The 16,489-nt window shown below is 43.4% G+C and overlaps 1 protein-coding gene across 1 annotated transcript; it reads right to left on the reverse strand.

Annotated features, from left to right (window-relative positions):
- Positions 1–5,300: 5,300 nt before the first annotated feature.
- AMIGO2 (adhesion molecule with Ig like domain 2) lies at positions 5,301–16,010 on the reverse strand. Its single transcript, XM_032802448.2, has 2 exons — positions 15,880–16,010; positions 5,301–8,113 (listed from the first exon to the last, which is right to left on the reverse strand). Exon 2 carries the CDS (start codon positions 8,038–8,040, stop codon positions 6,475–6,477), a length of 1,566 nt encoding a protein of 521 aa, XP_032658339.1. The 5' UTR covers positions 8,041–8,113; positions 15,880–16,010; the 3' UTR covers positions 5,301–6,474.
- Positions 16,011–16,489: the final 479 nt, after the last annotated feature.

Genomic DNA, 16,489 nt, shown 5'->3' on the forward strand with positions numbered 1-16,489 from the left:
GAGTTTTCAGTCAAGTTAAACTAGCTTGATTGAGTAACTTGATTGGATGAAAAAAAGCACCTTTGTTCTCACTCTAGAGAAGGCCTAAATAACATAGTCTAGCCCTAGTTCTCTACTGAAATGATTTTTGGGAGCTGCTGGATTGTCTTCTGGAACATACTGTATCTCAGGGCTCATCCACACACAGTCTTGCAACAGTTTAAATTTAAGAAGTGATTTTTAGAAAAAATAGGAAGAAGTTTAAGTTAAGCTGAAATAACCATCCTGAAACCAAAATAAGTGTCCACTGAGGATCAGTTTAAGTAAAAAGGTGCAAATTTGTGTGTAGACTAGGTTTCAGTCAGCAACCAACTTTTTGGTGCTGCAAAGATGTCTGGTAACAACCTCGCTGCATGCAATCAAACTGAATTTATAAGCCTTAACCATTAAAAGCTGACGACTAACAGGAAGATTAAATGGGAAAATATTTATTTCCGGTCAATGTAAATTACAAAGAAATACAAAAAATAAGAAGTTTGTACAGAAAAAAAGTATATATCACATCCATGAAAATATAATACAGGAATTTACAGTTATAATAATAATTTGCTTAAATTAGAACTATTAAATAAGGACAGGAAAATATAGTCGTCTTGCTTACAATATAAGACCTTTCCAGAAACTTCAGGATGCTATTTAATTTCACATTTCCAGAAACCAATCTTTGAAGTGTTTATATTCCATTTTTGTGATGGACCATTTTTATAGCTTCATGTCAGTCCTACCTTCCAAAGATATTTATGTTAGGAATGTGAAAGGGAAAAAAAAATCAGTCAACCAGATCTTACAAATGAACTGATACTCGTACATGAACTTAGAGGAGAGAATCCCTTTAGCTATATGTATTTTAAAATGATCCAATCATTTTTCACCAGAAAGGTGAAAAAAATTCTGTGTGGTCTAAACTGTTCACCCATAAATGAAGGGTATGTTCTGCCTTCTTAGAAACTGACATTTACTAATGCCAGCTCTTACCGTTTACAGCAGCTTGGAAAATATCAGCTGTTTTAAAATTTAAGCCAGTTATTAGTTACCCCATCCTGGTCTTTTAGATACATCTGGCAACAACATAACTTTCTACTACCCGTAAGGCCTGTTTTTACATAGGAAATACTTAGGGCCAACCCAGATCTCTCCCAGCCAACCGGCAAAGAGCCAGCTACAATTGCAGCCACTCCACTTCACGGAGGTGTACAAAAGGAGCGTGGAGGGGACTAGTGGTTTTAGCTATCCACATAGGCACATGCATCCTACACACTTATGAGGGGCAGCGGAGCAGTCATGCTTCCTCTCTGCATCCTCCAGAGCGTACTGGTGGGTGCTGTATGTCTGTACTGGCCACAGTGCAAAACTGCAGCTATGCCACAATTTAGCCCTAAGATGAGGCTTAGTGAATTACAGTACAGTGATGCTATCATTAGAAGTCTTCAAAATGCAATTATTAAAAGAATCCATACTCAGGTGGCAATTGCTAAATAGGTATCACAGAGGTGTTCCCCTGTTCTACTGGCCTCTAATTAGAACGTGCATGACTGGGGTTAAGAGGAGGGATGTTTGCCTTGTTTTCAGCATCCTGCACAGTAAGTGTCAGAAAATGTGAAACTGTGTGGTTTTTTCTTCCCCACTTTGGATGTTTGTTTCTCTTTTGGGAGGCTGGAGGAAGGCTAAGTCCTAAGCTGATCGGTGGTGGATGTAGCATTAGAACCTAAAAAGACTAAGGTCCTGATTCAGTAAAGCACATAAACACATTCTTAACATTCAGCGTGGCTGGTTTAGGGCATTTGTTAACAGTGGGGCTGTGATTAAGCGTGGGGTGGGAAATAACTAGATGTACTTATTGTTAGTTACATGCTCAAGGTTTGATTAGACCAAGCCATGTTAAGCTGTTCAAATTGTAGAGGTGGAAAGAGGGCACAAACAAGCCTTTCTCACAATGCTTGTACCCTGGCCACAGGGAGGGCAATAGGAGTCTAATGCTGTTGCTGCTGCTAGGTTCCCAGAGGTAGGGTGATCAGACAGCAAATGTGAAAAATCAGGGCAGGGGGTGGAGGGTAATAGGAGCCTATGTAAGAAAAAGACCCAAAAATCGGGACTGTCCCTATAAAATTGGGACAACTGGTCACTCTACCCAGAGGCAATGCTAGACTCATTTGGGGTCATGTGGCCTGCTTGGGAATGGCTCATGCTGTAGTCTTTCAAAAGGTGGTGCACAGGCTGGAGATTTTGTGGCAGCGGGAGGTCCACTGCGCATCAAAGGGACAATTTAGCTCTTTAATTGTGATTGGCGATATTAACACACTATTAGGATGAGAGAGATTGCATCTAATGGACAATTCAGTCATGGATTCAACTGGGCAACTCTAGAATTTATTCATCACTTGAGGAGGGCTGCTGGAGTTAGTGTGGTATAATCCTAACCCCTCAATCTGGGCATTTTGCTATCTCCAGAGATTGTATGTTGGGACCTAGCTGTATACACAAGAGGATAGTTTCCTTGTTTATGCAAGGGGGTCATACTCCATTGCATGTTGGGTCCTCTCAGACGCAGGGTGGCTTGTTGTGTTGAGTGAGCACTGGAGCAACTATATAGATAGCTCATCATCTATGATAGGCAGGCTGGGTTTGCAGGTCTGGTGCTACTGTTGTATTGTAAGTATTAAAGTAAATTGAAGTGATAGGATTTCTTTAAAAAACTTCTTCCTCTTAAAGCTGCAACCATTTAACTAACTCCAAGGTTGTGAGATGTGGAAATAATAGGCCTCACCCAGAATGTTAATATTGCTACATTGTCAGGAAAGATGCTTAATCCAGTTTCTTAGATATATAATCGGACATCTGAGCATTTTAAAGCAGGGACTAATGTATGAACAGTTAACATTTACAACAAGCATCTGATGCTTAGAACTATATTCGCTCTCTGTTACAGCAGGCTGACAGTTTGGGTCTGACTCTGCAAATTTTTATGCCCCTCAGCGGGATATAAACCCTCTAGGAGTAAAGGTGCAGGGTCAGTTTCCCTTTACTAAAAAATGGCTTTAAAGTACATATAGTTAATTCAGCATATTGTATAAGTGCAAGTATTGTGTTACGAACAGGCAAGTGAGCGCACACAGTTAAACATTGCTTTAGATATTCAGCTATTTGGATGGACAATGGCAGCAATTTGTTTTGCTTTTCAGTCTATTTTGGATTTGACTCGATTAGCACTCCCATGCTAGTAACCTAAGCAAATTCAACCTATATTTTAAGGTACAATTTGTTTGTGCAACACCATATCCAATAAATACAGCCTTTTCTAGCAATACTCAGTTAACAAAAATAGGCCAAATACATACAAATCGGATACTCTTTATCTCTGGCTTTCCCTTTCTGTCTTACCATTTTGTATTCAATCCTCTGTTTCAATCACTTTGCTCCTTCTTGTACAGTACAGAATATGTCCATGCACATATGGCAAATCATGGGGAAATCATGTGGCTTATTTCAATCTTCTTTCTAATCAAAAAATCCTCAAGCAAGAGACAGCTTCTTAAAGGGCACTTGTTCCTCTCATAAAGGTCAATGACAAATCTACCACTGACTTCAGCAGAAACAAGATTGGTCTCCTAATTATTTGCTAACAGATACTGTATGTAGGGCTACTGATTTTGTTTTAAAGTATATAGGTAAAGTATTACAAAATATAGATACATGTATGGAAAGGACGCTAAAAGCCTTATATCTTAGATACGAGCAGTTATTTAATATATGTTGTTCAAAGTAAAAAACTGGATCTTGTATACCTACATCCCCTGCCCATTATTCAATCTCTACAAAAGAATTTAAATAATCATGTATCTGATTTTGGTTTCACATGTTTCAAGGAAGCAAACATTCTAATGATTCCAAACAGCTGTCCAATTCCTCCTCTTTTCCTTCTACATTTTGTACATCACAGCAACACTGTTTCATAGTTTAATTTGTTTTCTAGATAGGTGGCTGTCAAACAACTAGATACATCCTGATTTTTTTCATAGCAAATTAGTTCTTATATTTTTATCTATCCTGGCCCAAAATTCAGTCTAGTGTAAACAGGTGCCATTCCACGGAAGCCACAAAAGTAGTAAATTATTATTAAAATTAGAGTCAATGGAACAAAGTTCAACCACTTACATCATTTGGCCCCTTGACTCTAACTTTGATAATTCTCTCCCATGTAGTACACTCTTTGGAGATACAATGGGCAAGGGTCTGTCAAACTTACATTGTATAGTACTTTAACTCTGAAGAGACCTGTTGATTTCAATGAGACTCCTCAGAGTTAGGTACTACTGAGGGTGAGACGGGTGGCAAAGTCTAGCCCAATGAAAATGTAAGTAAACTAGAAAAGAATGAAAATAGTTAAAGCCCGGTGTACGTTTTTATAATATTATTTTAAGGACTACAATAAAGTGTGCTACCTAGTAATTAACTCTAAATTGTTTTGGGAAACAAGATGTAGGAAAGACAAGAGGTTCAAAATAAGGGCCCTATCCTGTGTGCTGCTGATTAGCGCTGTGTCTACAGTGCCATGCCAGAGTATGACTGGCAGCTCATGTAGACATAACCAAGCTAGCTTTAATCTAGATAACTCAGGTATCAGAGCCGTGACCCTGGATAATTACTCATGTAGTTAAGCCACGCTGAAGCACATGGGGAAAATTAGCTCAGATATGTCTACACAAGCTACAGTCATGCTCCGTAACTGCAGTGTAGACGTGCCCAGTAAGTTGAAGGTATATTGCCCCTCACAGGACTGGGCCCAAATGTTATAGTTGATTCTCTAATGCCAATCTTTAAAAGCAAATTTCATGAGAATACTAACATTTAAAAGTATGCCTTTGAAAGGACAAAGCAAAAAGCAACCAAAAATTAGAAAAAGGGAGGGAAAAAACCCCTCTGTTAAACAATGGGCCCAGTCTTGCTCTCATTGATGTCAATGGAAGTTTTGTTACTGAACGCAAAGGGAGTTGAACTGCTTGAATAAAGAATGCAGGATCCCAAACATGCAATACGTGATTGGACAAATCTGCTCACCTTACTTTCATGAGCAATCCCATGGATTTAATTATAAGAAAAGTGAGGAGGATTTCTCCCCTTCCTATTTAGTTAAATGTTTCATATGGTAAGAGGTGAGCAGATTTTCTGTGCCTGGCCATAAACATTTACTATACAAAATGATTAAGATAACATACACTCTGGAATATTCTGGCTTGTGTAACTTCATTTATTCCTTTGGTAAGGGCTGTTTGGAGGCACACGGACTGCAGTTCTGTTCCCTGATATTCCAATTTACACCCAGATCCATATATTTAAGATACTGATTCTTATAAGCACACAGATTGAAAAGACAGTATCATCTACAGCAAACATTTTCTCCACAACTGATATCTAGAAAACACATAGCAAAGTGTCCCCCAACTTCACATTAACACTTTGGGTAAGTCTTCACTACAAAGTTAACTTGGATGATACCCGTCTAGGTCTGAGGCGCCAGGTTAGCCTAGCCCAGGTGTGAGCAGCCACCTTCCAAAGAGATGCCTGAATTACTGGGTACATCTACAAGGCAGTGAGTCTCAGAGCCCAGGTAGACTGACTTGTGGGGCTCAGGCTATGAGGATAAAAATAGCAGCGTAGATATTCCAGCTGTGGCTAGAGCCTGGGTTCTGAGACCCAGTAAGAGGGGGAGGGCCTTAGGGCCCAGGCTGCAGCTTTAGTGGGAGCATCTACGCTGTGTGTACACTGTTATTTTCAGCCCTGTAGCACAAGCCCGAGTCAGCTGATGAGGTCTCTGAGACTACTGCTGTGGGGGGTTTTCCTGCAGTGTAGACATACCCTCTGTTTCCTCACTGGTGCTGCACTAACCTGAGTGTGTCATTAGGATGGCCATAGGCATATCCCACGTGTACTGCAGTACGCTGAGCTGCTTTATGATTCTTTCCCAGTGAATTGTGGGAGAACTTGTCTGTCCTTCTGCACATTGAGGGGAATTGTGGGAAGGCATTAATAGACCATCAGCACTCAGGTGGGGATTTAGCCTGAGTCCTCAATGAAAACTGGGTGGGTTACTAGCCTCAGTGAAAGCAGCACTTGCCCTTGAGCCTACAACCCCAGACAAGCCAGCTAGCCTGGGCTGACGGCACCACTAGACTCAGGTGAGAGGCTTTTGAGTGTAGATAGGAGGGGGATTGGGGCAACACCCAGGTAAGAGCCTGAGTTAATTCTAGAGTAAAGATATACCCTTTGCTAACCTGTGTGATGTTGTTGCATGTTATTCCAATCACAGGAAGAGTAGGTGGACCTGTTCTTGAAGACTACTGACAATGCATTTTTTGCCACATTTTATTATTTTTTTTCCAGATGGTTGCTACAGGCAGGGGCGGTGTTGAGAGATTTAACTGCACACTAGAAAGCAAACTAAGATGATGGCATGAAAGGTGTATCCGAGAACACAGAGTTGACAGAATCAGAGTCAGATTTTGCTCGGGTTGTTTTCAAGATGCTCTCCGCTATGACAGTTTCTTTGGGAAACAGTCTCACTTTCCCATTCTGCCCATGTTTTGGCTCCTTCACAGGCTCAAGGAACACCACTCTCTTACCACTACTGGATTTCTTCTCATCAGCTGGAGGACCCTGAGATGGAGTGGAGTTTAGGACGGATGAATGGGCACTGGTTTGGGGCAGCTTCCTTTTTCTTCTTCTTGTCTTACACTGACAAGGACATGGGGTCAGATAGAGATAAAGCAGTACCAAAATAATACTGGCTACACAGGCAGCAAGGGTGGTGAAAGCAGTGTTAAATGCTTCATGAGCATGGGATCTGTTCACTGTGAAATTGCTTACATTAATTCTAACCTCTATGGTTTCATTTAACAGTCTTCTTTTATTTATTGCAATGCATGAATACAGTCCAGAATCCTCCAGCTGGGGATCCATTATCTCTAGACTCCCATTGTGAAACACCTTAAAATTTTCAGTGTCCTTATCTGGCTCCAGTAATCTATTGTCCGGGCTAACCCAGATGAAATATGTGCCTGCATCACTAATTCTGCTGTCACAGTGTACAATCAGCCTTTCGCCAACTTGGGCCTCATGAATAAACCCAAAGGCATGGAATGACACATTGATGGTGCTTTCGGAGCAATTCAGAAAGTTGTCGTGCAATAAAGTCAGTTTATTGGAACCTTTGGGATCAGATCGTAATACACAGGCATACTCATTTTTGAAATCCACAACTGAGTTGAAGTGTCTGTGATACCAATAAATTAGCATGGAGTATAGAGTACAGTCACAGTAAAATGGGTTACCATGAAGATAAATTCCACTGAGTTGTTTGGCCGGTACTAAACTTACGTGTTGAATGGGTACTGACTGGATGTGGTTATAGGAAATGTCTAATAATACAAGTTCTGTAAGTTTGTGTTTTCCAATATACAAGTCCAGTGGAAAGTGTGACAGTGAGTTACAACACAAGTACAGTTTCTGCAATTTGTATAATCCTCCAAAGGCAGCAGAATCAATCTGTGTTATCTGATTGTTGTAAAGCAAGAGAACTTCCAGTACTCTCAGCTCTTGAAATAAAGGGCTTCCCAGTGTCTTCAGGTTGTTGGATGACAAGTCTAGGTACTTTAAATTTGGAGTTGTGGAAAAGCTTCCAGTGATAATACTGCTAATACTATTATGATTGATTATTAAAGTATTCAGTTTGTCAAAAAGCACCGGGACCCATTCAGGTTCCAAAAATGCAATTCTGTTATAACTCAAATCCAGTCTTTTTATGAATTTGAAGAGAGTTCCTGGTACCCTAGAGAGGTTCTTATTGGTGCAGCTTACAATGTCACTAGCACAGATGCAGGCTGTAGGACACAAGCCAGAGGCACTGCCACATACACTCATTGTAAAGACCAAAAAGCATAGCAGTCCTCTGCCGTTCAGTTTAAGAACACCAAGTCGAGTAGAAATTGTCTGGCAGCTTAAAGACATTATGGCTCTCTCTCAGCCGTCTCCCCGTTCTCCTTGCCACAGATTATACATGTAGTTAGCCTTGCACTAATCTCTGTTAAAAGAGGAATACAGAAGTACAGAATGTTAACACATAATGTTCACACCCCATTTGGTTTTCTGTGCAGATCTTCTGAACAAATGCAGCATTTTTAGTGACTGAATCTGTTCCGTTTCACATTTAGTTTTCAAATCCATTATTTCCTAAGGCCATGATTTATCAACTTTTTTTTGCATCTGTTAGATTTTGAACTCACCTGCAAATTCTCATATTACAGACCTATCATTTTTTGCTCTCCCTTCAAAAAAAATACTACCTGTTCTCAGCCTCCTAGCTCAGTACGTGCGATTTCTGACAGTTGAGAGAGGCTATTATAAAAAATGGCAAGGCGAGTATGCAATTTCTGAAGGATTTCACTGTCATCCATGTTCCCGGTCCTGGTCCAGGGATGTAGCTTCTGATGCAAGAAAAAGAAATGGTTTGTGCCACACCAGTGCTCTTCTCTTCTCTAGTGGGGAGCAGTTTTTTATGGGTGTTTCTTCCCAATCAGGAAATGTTACCCACTTCCAAACCAATAATTTTCTAATCCACTATTTAGTTTTAAGCGTCAAGAGAATTTCATTTGTTGTTGTTTTAATAAGTTACTGCACACAGTGCAGGAAGCAACACTCATAGTTAAGATTGCCCAATACTTTCCATTATAAGAACCTGTTTTCCATTTGCCACTAACCGTTCAGGCTGAAATGTTCAATGTGAGGTATCTGCCTCAGGTTGCATTTTTTTTGAGAGTTTCAGCTAAAATGGTTCAGCTGTTTTTCAGAATTTGGTTAGGCGAACAATTACGATGTTTTGCGTCTTGTTTAAAAACCCTTCTCCGCCTCCTCCTCCCTCCCTCCCAGTGCTTTCTCCGCTGCCAAACAGCTGTTTGGTGGCGCTTAGGACTTTCTGGGAGGGAGGGAGGGAGAGAGGGAGCAGGGAAGCTGCTATCCCTTCCCCCAGCAGGCAGGGCCACTCGGAACTCAGGGGCTGCAGGTCCTTGGGCTAAGGGGGGCCCCAGGGCCCTGGCCTGCAGCTCTAAAGCCCCTTTCAGAATGTGGCCCTGCAACCACGGGCCGGAGGACTCAGGAAGAGCAAGGGCAGCCACGCAGCCAGTGGCTGGAGAGAAGCAGCACTTTCCCTTTCAAAGCCTGCCAGAGAAGCCCTGCAGCCCCTAAAGCCCCTGTGTTCTGAGTGGCCCTTCCAGCCGGGGAGGGCAGCTCCCAGAATCATGGCCATGGGGGCAGTGCCATGCTGCCCAGAGCCACCTGCACACCCCCTGCACCAAACAGGAGCTGCCCCAGGTAAGTGCTCTGCACCTCCTGCCTGCCCCAGCCCTGAGACTCCTCCCTGACCCCCACCCTGAGGCACCCTCCCCCACGGCAGCTCCCCACCCTGAAGCACCTCTCCCGCCCCAGCTCACCCCTGCCCCGCCTCCTTCCCGAGCACACCATGGCTGCTTCACTTCTCCCGCCTCCCAGGCTTGCAGTGCCAATCAGCTTAGGGGCCACAAGCCTGGGAGGCGGGAGAAGTGAAGCAGCCCCTGTATGCTCGGGGAGGAGGCGGGGCAGGGGTGAGGAGTTCCTCTGTGTGCTGCCCCCTCACCTTACTTGCTGCAGACAGCCCTCCCCATGCTCCCCTGCCCCAGCTCCCTCTGCCTAAATGCCAGCGGCGACTGAGGCGGCTGAAGATCCGGCCGCCGCTGTCACTGCCAAAGAAAATGATGCCCCCCAAATCCCAGCGGCCTAAGCGACGGCCTAGCTCGCCTAAATGGTTGCACTGGCCCTGCTCAGTGCTCCCTCTTCTGGCACCCCAGCAGCATGGAGGCAAAGGAGGAAGCTGCCTGACTTGAAGGCTGAGGGATAAGGAAGGGGGGAGATGTGAGGAAAAAAGATAACAAGCAGGGGGACAGAAGCTCAGGGGGAAGAGGGTTAGGAACCTGATGGGGTGGGAGGGTTAGAAACAGGAGCAGGAGGAGGGGCAGAAGATGGAAGGAAATAATAGGAACAGTGAAAGGGATAAGGTTTGGAGCAGAGAAAGGAGCCATGGCAGGGAGGGAGAAAGAGGTTAGGAGTAGGAGGAAACATGGGCAGGCGCAGGGGACACAAATCAAGCCCTTAAAAGCTAGGAAGTGCCAGAAGTAACATTGCCTGTGCAATCTTAATTTAGCCATTTTGTGCATATGCATTATGATACAGTGTTTAATTACATGATCACATACTACTTTTTTTTCACAAGACTCCTACCTTACACGAGATGGAGTGAGTGAATCAGGGTTGTGCAGGGAAGGAGGCTGTTGTCTGCAGGAGCTCTGCCTCCTTTGTTGCTGAAGTTGGCAGGTGTATAGTGAATGAGGCATGGGATCGCAGGAAGAGAAACGATGGCGTCATTGTTATGGCACTTAAATGTTGTCCTGGAAAATTAGATTCTATCCTTGTCTCTGCCACAGAGTACCAATGATGTCGGGCAAGTCATGTAAACCAAAATTTGTATAGGTGACCACTGTGTGTTCCTCATTTTCTGTATACTAATATGGGGTCTGATTTGCAGGAGTGCTGAGTACTAAGAACCACACTGAGGTCTATGGGAGCTCTGCTCTAGACATATAAACTACTACAGAATACTGAGTACTCTGAAAAACTAGGCCTCAGGTTTCTCAAATTGGACACCCAACATCAGTGGACACTTTTGACACTACCTCAGTCCCCTATATGTAAAATGGAGATGATAATACAACCCTCACCTCAGAGGAGGGGTGTTGTGAAGATAAATTCACCAGTCTTTGTAAAGAAATATGATACCATAACCAGAGCACCATACAAAAGCCCATGAGGAAATACATGATTTTGCATTCAGTACAGAGTTTGGATGGCTGTGGAGTAAATAATGCACGAGGTCACACATTGAATGATGAGACTAAAAAGAAATATTCAGCAGCTGCTCATTCAGCGAGCACCATCCATAATGTGCATCATAAGAATCAGGGATGCCACAGAAAACTAGTACGTGATCACATAATTAAAGACTGTAAGTCTGCAATGGATTGCATTTCCTAACTTTTGAGTGGTTGGTTTTGAAACCTTCGCAGTCTTAACACTCTTTTCACATAGTGGGTTTTTTTTAAGTGTAATATCATTGGAGAATAATACTGGAGAATTTAAAAATAATTCCCATCTGAACCATAACTGGAATCCCTGAGATATTCTAAATTGGATGCAATTAATTCAATTTTGGAAGGGTGAACAATAAGATACATAGGCTTCTATGTATGCTTCCATCCCTATCCACTGCTATTTCACCAGACAATTTTAATTTCAGTGCCAAGATACTTTATAAGGGATATTGCTACGTGGGAAATGTTATTAGCTAATATTTATCATTGACAATAGAATATTTTGGTAATGTACATATAATTGCTTCACAATAAAGTTGGATATGTAATTTAGTAGGAAATATTTAACAAGCTATGATTTATGGTAACAATGAAGAGTGCATGTGGACTTGCATTAGAGGATAACAATATGTGGTGTTAAAAGTGTCTTGTGTTTATATTTTGAGTTTATTGATCTAAAATTATAGTATTTATAGTGATAAGTGGATGTGTCATGATGAACTACACATTTCTGTATAGGAATTGTGGGCCAGATTCTCAGGTGGCACGAAAAGCCCCTTTGATTTCAATGGAGCTATTCACAGTGGCTGGGGATCTGGCTCAGTCTTAGATTTTTGGTCTGGTTTTTAGAGGTAATGGGTGCTCAGTACCTCTGAAGATCAGGCCATGTATGTCACCAGTGTAAGATTTAAGATGTCCTCAACTAGTTAATGGCACGAACCTTCACAGCACTTTATGTCCTCATATGAATGTCTCCATGTCTTCTTCTCTGCTTCCTCCCATGCCTAGAAAAATCTCTCAAATTCTGCACACCACCTCTCTTGGCTCACTCAAGTCCTCCTTAAAAACTCACTTTTACCACAAAGAAGTGAATTATTTAAAATTAAACGTAAATGTCTGTTCATTAAAACATGTGCACAAAGTGACCTGCCACATATCATCTCAAACTTCTCCTCACCTCATCTGTATTCTCCCTCCTTTAAACATGATTGTCTAGACAAATAAGTAGGCAGCTGGCATGCTGTAGCTGCTGCTTTAAACGTTTGCCAGAATTGTTGGATTGTCTCCATATGCTCCCCATCTGTTCGCTGAATTCACCTGTTGTCACTTGTTTTATACGTTGACTGCAACCTCTTCAGGGCAGGTTACATGTTATGTACAAATACATGTTGTTATGTATTTGTACAGTGCCCCATACAGTAGGGCTTTGATCTGTGACTGGGGTCCCAAGGTGCTAATCACAGTACAAGTAATAATAATAAACCCTAAATTGAAAAAATCTAGGCAGGGGGATTGTGTCTACCTAGCTGTTGTGTGAAGAGCTGAGCGCATCTTTGGGCATGGTACAAACAATAATATTTCTCTTTCCCTTGCTTGTAAGTGCTTGTGTTTTGTTCGTGATGGGATGAGGAATCATGTTAGAACTTCGTAATTTTAACTGGTCAGGAAACCAAGTTTTCTAATGAGTTTTTTCCTTCTTTTTTTAAACTGATATAAATAAATGAAGATTCAGAGTAAAATTGTCAAAAGCACCTAAGTAATTTAGGAGGCAAGTCCTATTTTTCAAAAATCAAATTTAAAATCAGTAGCCTGTAAAGTCATTTAGGTCCTTTTGAAGATTTGTATATCTAGTCTTAAATATTAAATACATTTGATTATAAGCTCTTTGGGGCAGGTACTGCATCTTCCTATGTATTTGTACAGCACCTAGCACAATGGGGCTCTAATTATGACTGGAATGTTTAGCATTACTGTAATTCTAAATAAATAATTACACACACAAAATTACATGCAAGGGCCATTATCATGGTTGCAGAGTCAAGCACTCAAAAGTTAGAAAATGCCAGAATGTTCCTTTTCCTTATTGGCTCCCAGTGTCCCTCCCCTGGCACCTCATCTGAGCGTGAGTCCCAACCTAATCCCACCTGTACCGGTAATTAAGCATAATAGTAACTGAAATGGTGGGTATCAGAGGGGTAGCCGTGTTAAGTCTGGATCTGTAAAAGCAGCAAAGAGTCCTGTGGCACCTTATAGACTAAACAGACGTATTGGAGCATGAGCTTTCGTGGGTAAATACCCACTCTGTCGGAAACTCATGCTCCAATATATGTCTGTTACTCTATAAAGTGCCACAGGACTCTTCGCTGAAATGCTGGGGGAAGGCAAAAGTATTAACATTAGCATCTTCCTTGTATTCCTTTTTGGATTAAATTTAACAAGCCTTTTCTCACACACAAGGTATAATGATTTGATTATTGAAAACAGACAAGTATTATTTTAAAATAAACCTACTTATATGAAATACAAATATTCATTTAAAATCCTAAATTTAGGGATCCTGCATGTGCATAGTGTTAGAGCCATCAACTAGGAATAGTCCATTTAGCTGAACAAAAATATTTAAGACCCATTTTTTGCAAAGGTTCCACGTTGGTCCTCTTGAGGAATCAAGCCCCAAATATTTTGATTAATCTCAGAAAATTGATCATTCTCTATGGAGGGCTCCAGCCCTGTGTAATGTCACATACACTTGCATTCATGGGGGGAAACTTCTGGGGTTTCTACCAGGAGCCTCACAGCTCCGTTTTTCCCCACTTCCATGCTTCTGCTCTGCCATTGATGGAGCACTGCAGGTAACATTTTTTTGTTTTTTTGTTTCTTTCAAACAGATAATGTTAGGATTTTATTTTTAAATAAGATTGTTTTGGAATGTTTAACCTTTTGGGGTGGGAAAGACACTAACTGACTCAGATCTCCAGTGAGCATAGTGCTTGGGGTGTCTTTAAGACAGACAGTTTCCCCGACATATGTTTTTTTCTACTAAAGATAGCTCATCTGGCTTACATGAGCTAACTGCCTGAGAGATGGGTGAACAAAGGGTGAGGGTGCCAGAGAGCCTGGATTGGGTTAGATACAGAAACATCAGCAATATCATATATAGGAAGTCAATCTCTGCAGCTCTTCTCAGTTTATATGGGTGCAAAAAATGCTGATGCCTAAGGCTTTCTGTAGTACAGACCCTGCTACTATGGCCTTAATTGCCAAGCAAATCATCAGATTAATGGAAACCTGCCTTTCCCCATGGTAAACTGCAGTCCACTGGTAGTGGTGTCCAATTTCAGTCAATCTCCAAGCAGTGACATTTTCTGCAAAATATAGCTCAGTTTAGGATTCTCAGTGTCTCCACAGGCTTTTCTGATCATATAAACTAAATGTTAGGGAACATGTTCTCTACTTATTCAAACGTCTGTTTTTAACAAGTTTTTTTTTTTTTTTTAAACTGCAGAGCTCTTTTATGTAGTGTCTCCTTAACATCCGCCTACAGCTAAACTTTACTATGTAACCAAGCTCTAAAGTTGCTCTGGGGAAGGGGCAGTATCAGGACTGAGGGGGCAGTATCAGGACATGCTCAGCAGATCAGGCTTAGCTCACAATATGAAAAATGCATAGATTACTGCTTCTCAAAATAGCATTGTTTAATTTCCTTGTTAGCTGTCACTTCAAGGTCAAAGCATAGTTAAATATTTATTTTAGGAGGGATTTTAAATCATTTACTGTAGAGGGGTTTAGAAAATAGCTACTCCCATGCACATACTCAAAGTTTTAGAATTAACATCTGTTATGAAACTAACAAATTCCCCATGGCATATAAACAGGTGGTGGCTTTAAACCTCACTGAAGAGTTAGGAATGAATACTACAGTTTAGGTTTAGGAAGATCCTTAATGTTGAACTTTTTCACTCCTTGGGGTGGGGCGGAACCCCCTCTTTCTCCTTGTCTATCTTTTGCCCTCCCTTAGGGAAGACTAATTTTCTCACTATGCAGTGATGCTCAAATTTACCACAGTCTAAGGTCTCTCTCCCCTGCTTTCCCTTCATCTCTACTTTATTTTGCACCCTCTCTCCAGAGCTGATGAGGGCCGGGGGAGGGCGGGGGGAAGAAAGCCAGTACAAATTACCGGCCCGGCTTCGTCGGCCCCGGTTAGCTAGTCTGCCGGAAAAGTTTTTTTCACTGGCACCTGAACCCGCTCTCAGCGACCCTGCCCTACTCTTCCCGGAGGGGAAGGGTGAACAGATGTCCAGATTTTATAGGGACAGTTCCGATTTTGGGGTCTTTCTTATATAGGCTTCTATTACCCCCTATCCCTGTCCCAATATTTCACACTTGCTGTCTGGTCACCCTACAGAGGACTAATGGGGAAACTAAACTGTTTATGGTCCCCGTGTAGCCCTGGTGCCACTTTGCCCCCCAGGTGTGTTGTTTGCTCCTTCCCTTATTTTTGCTCGTCTTCTCCATTCCCCTCTCTTCATTTTTGCGTCTCGATCCCTTCCTCTCCGATTCTTTTCTCCCCTTTCTCTCTGTCTCCCACCTCTGCCCCCCTGTTCAGAGCCCTGGCTTTGCTCGGGGCAAGGATTCGGCTGGCAGGGAAGGGCGCCTTCCTTGTTCCCGGGCGGGCTCACGGCTCCGGGGCTGCCTGCTAACTGCAGCCATGCTCAGCAGGAGCAATGCATCCGGATCGACGGGTTTTGCCGTCGCCTTCATGCCTCTGCCCGCAGAACCCGCCTGGTGCCGGGGCACGGCCAGAGCCCGAGAGTTCCCATTCACCCTGCCACAAAGGGCTTCTGGAGCGGTCCCCCAGAGGCTACACTTGGCAGGGTAGGAGTCGGATTACCTGGGGGTCCAGGCAGCCGCCTGGGAAGGAACAGCAGCCGCTCGTTCATCGCAGGGGGCAGGGCAGAGCCGGAGGCGTGGGGAGCGCTGGCCTGTGCCCTGCGGCGGCGTCCAGCCCTGCATGCTCTTTGCCCCGAGCCTGCTCCAACTTTAAGGACGGGCGGAGCCGGACGCTCTGCCGCACAGCTAGTCCCTCTTAGCTTCGCAGCGGGCGCCCGCCTCCTTCTGCACGGCTGGGACTAACAAATACGGAGCCAGCCGCCGCCTCCGCCCCCCAGCAGCGGGATTGGTTAGAGCAGCGGGGTGGGGGAGAGGGAGCTGCTCCACAGCGGGTAGCCAATGGTGGGCAGGAGGTCGGGGAAAGGGACCGGGGGTGCCCGCGGTAGCCACGAGGCTGTGGCTGAAGTGGCAGCGAGGAGTGCAGCGCTGCTGCGGTGATGCGGTTTTTATTCTCCCTTCCCCGCCTCCCTCATCCCGGAGCCGATCCGGAGCCCGAGCCCACTGAAGTCTAGCACAGCTGCGACTCGGGCCCTTGGTTTCCACTGGAGGAGCGGCAGCTCCTCCTCCTTTGAGCCGCGAGGGGGTGCTGTGGTATAGCGGGGCGGGGGCAG

The sequence above is a fragment of the Chelonoidis abingdonii genome, chromosome 1 (assembly GCF_003597395.2).
Source record: "Chelonoidis abingdonii isolate Lonesome George chromosome 1, CheloAbing_2.0, whole genome shotgun sequence".
NCBI lineage: Eukaryota > Metazoa > Chordata > Testudines > Testudinidae > Chelonoidis > Chelonoidis abingdonii.